This window comes from Tursiops truncatus, chromosome 2 (genome assembly GCF_011762595.2).
Source record: "Tursiops truncatus isolate mTurTru1 chromosome 2, mTurTru1.mat.Y, whole genome shotgun sequence".
NCBI classification, from domain to species: Eukaryota; Metazoa; Chordata; class Mammalia; order Artiodactyla; family Delphinidae; genus Tursiops; species Tursiops truncatus.
In genome coordinates this window covers 10,523,120-10,532,536 of record NC_047035.1, presented here as the reverse complement: position 1 = coordinate 10,532,536, position 9,417 = coordinate 10,523,120, and the positions used below count along the sequence as shown (strand labels likewise).

Below are 9,417 nucleotides of genomic sequence, written 5' to 3'. Positions count from 1 at the left end.
GCAAAAAGCATTTTACTTAATACAGAGGAACATATAGAGCTTTTCTTCCATAACCTCATACACATTTAAAAGTCATTTCCGTTACTTGATTTCCTGAGCTTTACAAAGACACCTTATTCTGGAGGAGTAAGTCCATTTTGCCTGCAGTTAGTGGACATACGTGAAATATTTGAATTGAAATGGAACAGTCTCTTTAGCTTGGCCCTAGTGGTTTTACAGCGAAGGTGAAATGAATTCAATTAAGTCAGTAATCTGTTCTCAGTTGTTATATAGCATGTGTGTGAGAGAGTGAGAGAGAGAGAGAGAGAGAGAGAGAGAGAGAGAGAGTGTGTGTGTGTGTGTGTGTGTGTGTGTGTGTGTGTGTGTGTAGGAACAGTTTTTAAAACCTGACACTTAAATATAGTGAAGCATTGTTACAATGCTCAGAATTTTCCCCCTCAGCTGAAACCTTGAATTTTTTTGGAAGATTAAGTACATTTTTCATTGGTCTGCATTTTTTCACCATGCATATATATTTAGAAAATCTGAAACCTACTGTCCTTGGAGCTTCTTCAAGCATATGTGGGGAAATATTAATATTTTATAGAGAATAGGGCCATTTTCTACCTTAAAGAGTAATGTCAGTTATCGTTGTTATGCCATTATTGTTTTGTGCAAATATGTGCAGAGATAAGGGGAGAGTTTGATATGTATGTTCTATGAATCCTTTGATAATAAGGAACCTTTTTTATAACTGGGTTTGGCCATATTTATTTCAGAGGGTATTGTGTTCTCATAGGCTTTCATTTTTAGATTTCATCTCTTAAAAATGGGTAATTTGAGCCCTCTTTTATTTCTCTTTCTGCTATGTTTCCATAAATGAACCTCATTAGTTGAATACTAACAACTCACTTAAGAATGCCAACTGAAGTTAGTCATCTATTTTTGTTTCTTTCTAGGCTCTAGAGTCGCCTGGCTTACCAATGTCAGCTAGTGCCCTTGGAAGGGAATACAGGAATAAACTCCTATCCAGGTTTTAGAATGATGAAGAGTTAGTCTCTAGACTGCTGCTTATTATTATTACCTATTCACATTAAGTACTATTTACATAACTCTGACTTATTGTAATAAGATGACTAATCAATACATTAATTTTAAGTATATTTAAATTGGATAACAAACAGATAAAAACCCAATTAGGCCGTTAGTCAACATAGTTGACATTCCAAGATTAGTTAACTCTATTCACGATTCTCTGAAATTACTCCTAAAATATTTTCTTGTCTATATAACAGAAAATGACTGGCTGAGAAAGTATTTGCTGTTTTTCTTTGAACCTTGGGACAAAGTCCATGCTTATATTCCGTCTAGCCACAGTGGGTAACTGAGAGGTGAGCACATGCTGCCTGTTGAAGTGGATGGACCCCATCAGATGTTGTAGACAGAAAGAAGAGTGAAATGGGCTTCGGAACTGGAGTCAGGAGAGGCAGGCTTCTGACTCTGCCATTGCTCCACTGGGTGACGTTTTCCTTCCTCTGAGGTGCCGTAGGCACAGTGCCTCAAGCCCACGATACTTTTAGGGGCCCATGAATATGTTTTACTTCTTGCAACAAGCAAGTTCCATGCTTTGACTGCACTGGTATAAGGACAGATATAACCCAGAGTATATTCATCTTTATACCAGTGCAGTCATAAAATATAATTTCTATTATACACACACATATATTTTATTTTTACAGAGGGAGGAGCCTGTGAAGACAAAAGTGCCTGGGGCCCACGAAAGCCATACTGCGGCCCTCTCTCCGGTTCCCCATTTCTTTGCTTTGTAAAACAAAGGTATTGAACTGGATGATCTGTGGCTCAGTTAACGGCTCCACGGAGTGGGTGGAGCCACATTGCCGCAGGACTGACCACGGCTAGTTTCTTCTAATTTTAGTCACCAAGAAATGATTCTATAGTAGGTTAAAAATAAAACACTAATTTGCATTAGGGAGAAGTAAAGAGAGCCAAGCTCATGACCCATGGAGAATGTGTACTTGTCTTCTTCCCAAAGGCTTCGTCTTGAAATAGAGTTTTGATCTACCATACTTTTAAGTCCAGATACCAAGATGGTCTTTAGTCAATAACAAAGGCTCTTAGAAACAGGCTTAAAATACCAGGCAGCTTGTACAAACATCTCCTTAAGATAAGTTTGAATTTAATACGCAGATTTATCCAAGGATGGCTCAAACTAGCATCTGAGGACAAGGGCGAGACACCCAGTGCCAGTGTCCTGTGTAAGTTCAGACACCTCAGATCCAGCGTCTGCTGTGGCTCTAAGGACTCGCGCATGTCATCAATCACAGGAGAGTCGGATTCACCACCCTGCCCAGAAATAGCACGATTCTGGAGGTTTCTTCATAGATGATGAAGTGGAACGGCCGGTCCACTTTGATGATGGGAGGCATGGAATAAGCAGTGATTTCTGACAGGGTTCCCGCCACCGCCTCTGTTCCTTCTTCATCCACCTCAATCATCGCTCTTTGTAAAACCTGGAAAAGGAAATACATGGACGGCCGTTTGTGTGCCAGTGGAGGTGAGGGAATTAATTGAGCCCCTGGACATTCTGTGTTATTGTCCTACCCACGGGGCCATGCTCTCAGGATTTAGTGGTACAGCGCTCATCTGCGCAGAGAGGAATGGTCTGAGGTTGCCCCAGCGACTGCCTTAGAAGCCCACAAAATACCAGGAGACACCAGGAACCGATTGTGAAATTCATTCTGGGTAAGGACCCAGGGACTCTGTGGCTGGCCACTTCATGCACACATGCATCCAATGAACAAATACTTATTTAGCATGTACTTTGTGCTACTGATTTTTGAGCCGAGCTGGTGTTCCTCCTGGAAGGTTTTCAAGCCGCCTGGAACCCCTGAGAACTTTGACCTTCCTTCTGGCAGCCTAGGTAGGGGCAGGGCTGTGGTTAGTCTTCTGTAGCAGCTTCCCAGCACCTGGTACTGCTCTGAAGTGGTCCATGGGGTAAGCTCCTGGGTCCCTGAAGTCGTCCTGAACTCTGGTGGCCTGTATTTAGGCCACCTGTTGTGTCTGAGAGGCCCTTTTGTCCAGGAGCCTCATGTGATGTGAGTGACGGACCTGTATAATTATTATAAGAGGCGATAGTGATAGTAATCCCTACTGTTTTGTAGGGATATTTCAGACAGGGTTTCCACAAGGGGCGGGAAGTTAGCCAGATAACCTCTGGGGCTTTCTTTCATCTTTAAAGTGGTGCAGTTTCATGGAATTTTGAATGAATCTGTGAACCAGTTCCATTTTGGGATAAATTTCTCCTTGAGCACTGGGAGAGAAGAGAGAGCTCTACATAAGAGAGATTAAATTAGTTGAACAGATGTTTTAAAAAGTAGCTCCAAATTCTTAAAACATCCCACTTGGGTGCTGTTTCAATTCTTTTGGAATTTTAATCTAATTTTCTACTACAACTTGGCCTTTTATCAACGTTAAATGGTATGTGAAAATATTCGTTGGTTTGGGCCCCAGTGGAAGATCCTGACTTACCTTGGATACTTTAAGATTTCTTTCAGTAACTGAGAGATCACTCAAGTCAGCCCAGGGTGAGAAGATTCTTCTGATTCCCATCTGTTTCAGCAGCTCATGCATCTTATACTTCTGGTCTAACTTGAACTTTGGAAAGAAAACTTCCATTTTTCTGTGGTACAAGTACATATAATGGTGAACTGTAGACAAAAACCATAGATTCTGAACACTAAAAAGGTCACACTTTCTTTTAACCTTCCCCCAAGCTTATGCCCACTAACAAGTCTCCCTCCGTTGACTAGAGCTCATTCTGTTCTTCTGTAATGAATGGCCTGACTCAGAGGAGAGCTTCAGCTTCAGGGAACCAGCTTCATTGCCCAGCCAATGACTCGCATTCTCTTTAGCAAAGAATGCCACACTTTGTGTCCGTTTCCCTGGGTTTTAAAAACAACCCCAAACCAACCACACAGCTGCTGCCATCAGTCCTGCAGACTCCAGGCTGTTTTCAATGCCCAGATTACAGAGACCCCCCCCAGGATTTTAGGAGAACCTTAAGAGTCGGGATGGACGAGGGGAGGGGAGTGAAGGGAATTTTCAACCCCCTACCTACCTTTAGCCAGAGAAACTCTGATATTATCTATTTTATATATATATATATATATATATATATAAAATATATATTCACACACAATGGAGTTTTTTGTTTAGAGAGATGAGTTCTGTGGCTCAAAAATGAAAAGAATGAAAACTACTAGTTGGTACTAAATTAGTCTTAAAGAAGTCCCAATGTCTTAATCTGTGAAGTACAGCCAAAATACCAATACCAATTTCACAGTGTTCTTCAGAGAAGTAAATGAAATTATATATGTTAAGCACCCAGAACGATGTCTCGTGTAGTTTCCTTTTGCTCCCTTCATCACCCCCCCCCCGCCTCTCTCTCTCTCTCCCTCTCTCTCTCATCCCTCTCTCTGTCTCTGTCTCTCTCTCTCTCGGAGCTGGGCCAGGCTGTCGGGCTGCAATATAACTGAGGACATGACATGCCTTGGAGACTGATTTATAAATGTATCCCCACAAACATTTGTTGAAGGCTTATTATGTTTGAGTCCTATGCTAGGTTCTAAGGATTTGAAGGAAAAGAAGAAGAATGAAGATAAAATGAAACTGAAGATCTTTAGCTGGACTCCTCTCTGTGCCAAATGCTGGAGTGACAGGATTCCGGAGGCATCGCCGTGGACTCCTTACTGGCGCTGCCTTCCCCCCCACCCCAGTAGGTGGATAAATTTATTCCACAAGCATTTGCGACCCTGCTCTGTGCTTCCGACCCTGCTCTCTGCACGCGGCCCCCTGCCCCCGTCGTCTCAGCCAGTCTCATGGTTCCATTTATGTGCTGCTGACTCCCCAGCCTGGACCTCACCCTGCACTCCAGATCTAGCTGCCTTCCTAACATCTCCGCCTGGATGTCTAATAGGTATTTCTGATCCAGATGTTTCCGACTGAACTTTTGAACTTACCTCTCGGCGTGTTCCTCCTACGGTCTCCCCTTTCAGTAAATGGCAAATCCTTCCTTCCCGTTGCTAAGGCCAAAAACTTTGCCTTCACCTTTGACTTTCTTTCCCTCTCTGTCACCCACATCCAGTCCGTTAGCCAATCCCGTCACCTCCGGCTTCGTCACAGATCCAGGACTCCACTGCTCCTCGTTACTTCCACTGCTGCCACCTGCCGAGCATCCTGACCTCGGTGGCTACGCTGACCTCCTGGCTGGTCCCCTTGCCCCTCCCACATACCCCTAGTGTCTCTTCTCAGCACAGGCCGTACTGCTCCTCTGCTTGGCTCCAGTGGCTTCTGTCTCCCTTGGCAAAAGCCCAAGTCTTTTCCGGGGCCAGTAACGTACTGTCCCGGGTGACACCTGCTGGCTCCTCTGCGACCTCATCGGCTGCTGGAGCCTCACCGGCTGCCTCGCTCTTCCTGGAATCCAGTAAGCACAGTCCCGTCCCAGCACTTTCCCACTTCTGCCTGTACCTCTTCTCTCCCGCAGCGCACCCTCAGAATCCTCCTTCCTCTTAAGTGTTCGCTTACCGCTACCTTCTTGGCCAGGCCTTCCCTGGCCCCCACCTGCACCCCCCTGGTGCTCTCATCACTAGGACGTGAGCTCCGCGAGGGCTAGCATCATGCATGCGTCCCAGTGCCTGGCACGTGGGAGAAACTTGATAAGGGCTGGCCGAGTGAATGAACGAGCCAGGCGCTGGGATAGATGCTGATAGAGGGGGAAACAGGACAAACGCGGCCCCTGCCATCGGGGAGCCCGCAGCGGGCTGGGCTGGGACGGGCACAGAACGAAATTGTGGGTGCCCGTAGGGAGGGGCCCGCTGAGCTGGAGCAGGGCGACGAGGGAGCTGTACCTGGTTTTCATGTTCCTGAGCCACGTGTCCACCAAATCTGTGGTCAAGTAGTCCTCAAGGGCCAGGTGGTCACCTATCCTTCCCATGAGGACCACCAGCATGGTGGCATTTCCTCGGTAGGGCAGCTTGAGGACGTGGCAACGAAAATTCTTGTCAAAAGTGGAGGCAAACTTGCCTGCCCTGTACATCATGGGCACCTTGACTGCCTTGTACTTGTCCAGGTAGAAAGTGTCTGTCTCGGTGAGGACAGGGTCAAAAGGGGTCAGCCATTTCCCTGAACAGATAAGAAAGAAACTCGTTGCAGAAACCACCCTCCTCGAAAGCATCGTTCTTGCTAAAGTAATAAAGGGCCAGTGTTCTGTCCCCTTTTCTGCCCAGCTAGGAAAGCCATCCTTATCAGGTTTGTTTAGACCGCGGCCAAAATAAATTCCCCAAAGATCAGCCTTTCGCAGGCTTCTTTCCCAGCTGGCAAAACCTGGATCCATCCAGAGACCCTGTTGGAATCACACACAAAAGCACGGAGATATCTCCTAATGACCACCCCCCCGATCCCCTCATTGTTCTGGACAAAACACTGGGTGTTTTGAGTGAACTTTTGTTCGAGTGAACAAAAGTCACTCATTCCAGCTGGAGCCCAAAGGACCCACCTCCTCCTTCTACACTCGCTCCCTTGGGGTTGGTTAGCTCCAGCCTAGAGAAGACTTCAGGCCTGTCCCCAGCCCTGGCTGCAGGAGGGGCCCTCTGACCGCCACTTGGTCTAGTGCACACCATGTGCAAACAGAGGCCACCGTGGCAAAATGATGACATTCCCGCACATCCTGTGCTCGGTGAGGCTCTGAGGGCAGGGGCCCCTGGCTGACAGAGAGCCACGTGACCCAGAGGAGGCTGCCAGCGTGTGGGCCCCTGACTCTACACACCGATGTCTGTCTGGCCTGGCTGACTGGAAGCATGTCCTCCTCCCGGGCTTTGCAAGTCCCCTAGGGTCACCTTCCTGCTACAACTGGGGCCACACCAGTCCAGTCCTCCACGAGAGAGGCAGGATGGGAAGGACCCGGGATGAGCGTGTCAGGAGGCCCTCGTCTGAGTTTGGCCTCTGCCGTTTATCGTGTGATCTCTCTGAGCCTCGGTTCATCTCTATGGTAGGTGGGAGTGTGCATTTTCTATATTGAGAATACGAGGACAAGGGACTTTGTCACTTGCCCCAGGACACAAAAGTAGAGCGTGAAAGAGCAAAGATGCAACCCTAAATCTCTCAGATGATATGCCTTTTTTTAAAAAAAATGACCCAGAGGAGAGCTGTGTAGACGTGCTTAGAAAACTTAAGCCCTGCAAACACCTGGGCCCCCAGGGCAGGGGCATCAAGTGAAAACATTGTCTGGCACTGCGCCTGGTATGTCCTACATGCTCGATGTGTGTTTCACTCTGTTTGTAAAACCTGAGAACAGCATGTTCCTAGGAGATCATTTGGCGTCGACCATACACAGGCCCAGCAGGAAAGGAAGAGACAGGCGGAGAGAGCCATGGCTCTGGGAGAGCAGAACAGTATCAAAGTACCTTTGAGCAAGATGTAATCCACAAGAATTAATTTGGTGTCAGGATTAATCTCATCAAAGAGTTTGGGGATTTTCCCCTGAGTCTCTTTGTTAATGTGATGATTCATGAGCCCTTTGGCCTGGGATGCGTTGCGAAAATTTATAGTCACACACTCCATATCGAAATACCTCTTGGAGAAATTGAGGAAGGTCTCTTTGACGTCAAAGTCCTCGTGGATGAAGGCGAAACTCCCCTGGGTCAGGCCCAGCTCTGGGTTGTGGGACAGGCTTTCTCGGAGCTGCTTGAAGAGGGCAGGCAGGCGCGGGGGCCGGGTCTGGTTCACTGCGGGCAGGGTCTGATTCAGGGCCTGCAGGCGGAGCCCCGTCTCCAGCTGGGCTCTGCTCTGTCCCCTGGCCCCCAGGGTCAAGGCTGCCATGGCCCAGGCCAGGCCGAGTGGGGAGAAGACCACGTTGCCGTCGTGCCTCATGGAGATCTTACGAAGCAGGCTGAACCCCAAGTTGGAGGTCTCCCCAGAGAGCTTCTGCCAGTCGGCTGTCAGCCAGGGGGGGCCCTCGTCCTCTTGCAGGACCCGCGCCCCCTCGCTGCTCTCGGTCTGGGCCCTGGGGGTTGGCAGAGTCTCCAGTCCTGCCTGGGCCTCTGGTGAGCGGGGACCAGGGGTGGAACCGGGTACCAGCCACACCTGGGCCAGGAGGCAGGGCAGCAGGAGGCTCAGCACCGCCTGCATCTGGGCAGCGTGGAGGCCCGGGAGGCTTCCCTTTGGCAACAAGGCTTCCTCGGGAGAAAAGAGGGCAGAGATTATTTTTAACGGCTGATACACACCTCCTCCCTGTGTCCTGGTACAGCTCCTCCAGGGACCCGCTTCCTCCCTGGGGGACGGGGCTTAGCTCCCCGAGCCCTGCCTCGGGGACACCCTGAGCAAGTTGGAGTCCCATTTGTCACCCGAGTGGGGGGCGCATTATTTCACAGGGTGAAACCGCCTCGGGTTTCCATCCAGGGCCGCGCCCTCGGGCAGCTCCTAATCTCCCCCAGCTTTCCCCAGTCATCCCACTTCCTCCAGCGTGGTGGCAGGCAGCCAAGAAGAGGGGGATGGAAGAGGAGGCGGTCTGGGTGCCCGGCCTCGCTGGGTGCGGTCAGAGCAGCGGCTGGTGTCAGGAGGTCTTCCCAGGCTTTTACTGGTCTGCTTCGTTCACTGCCCTTGATCGCTAGACGATACGGCTGCAGCCCGTCCAAGCTGAGGTGCAGGGACCTGGACCCGGGGACATGTTTGCCTGGGGACTTGGAGGGTCTGGGCGGCCATCGGGGCAGGGCAGGGGGAAGTGCTGAGTTTGCCTGATCGGGTGGTGGGATTCCCCCCTGCGGCTCCCCTAGGGCACTCCACCCAGCCCTGGGGCCCAGTTACAGAACTCCTCTTAGGAGCTCCCGCCTTCACTCTCCCTGGAGCTCCCCAGCACAGAAACAGATAACAAGCTGACTCACCATGCGAGCCTGGGCTAACGCTCCACTTTGGACGGTCTCATCTCATCCTCACTGTGACCTGTGAAGTGTGTCCTCCTCTCGCTGCCCCGAGGCTGCCTATTCTAGTGGGGCCAGCCTTCCAGCACAGGCAGTGGGTCTGCAAACGCCGCACTCGCCACCACTGCCCCCCCTCTGGCCTCCCTCACATCCTTGGGCACTGAGCCTGGTTCCTGAGCACCTGTACAGTTTCCATCTGAATAAACTGTGCGCTGGGCTGTGCCACCTGCCTGTCTCCACACACGGTTCCTGGTGCTCAGCTGACACCCCCAAGCCTGTGTTCCAGAGGCTGTCTGGAAGGTCACCAGGATGCATCCTCACCCTCTTCTGCCCACTGGACCCACTGCCCCAGTGCGCGCGGGGCAGGCGAGGCCGCAGACCTCACGGGAGCTCCCGTCAGCAGAGACCCTCATTCTCAGGCCACCTGTAGCAAAATGCGGCGACA

The 9,417-nt window shown here is 49.9% G+C and overlaps 1 protein-coding gene across 1 annotated transcript; it reads right to left on the bottom strand.

Annotated features, from left to right (window-relative positions):
• Window positions 1–2,299: 2,299 nt before the first annotated feature.
• On the bottom strand, window positions 2,300–8,184 carry SERPINA10 (serpin family A member 10). The gene is made up of 4 exons (XM_033852553.2): window positions 7,461–8,184; window positions 5,907–6,180; window positions 3,529–3,679; window positions 2,300–2,510 (listed from the first exon to the last, which is right to left on the bottom strand). The coding sequence occupies exons 1-4, from the start codon at window positions 8,182–8,184 to the stop codon at window positions 2,319–2,321; spliced, it is 1,341 nt and encodes a 446-aa protein (XP_033708444.1). The 3' UTR covers window positions 2,300–2,318.
• Between the last annotated feature and the right edge of the window lie 1,233 nt (window positions 8,185–9,417).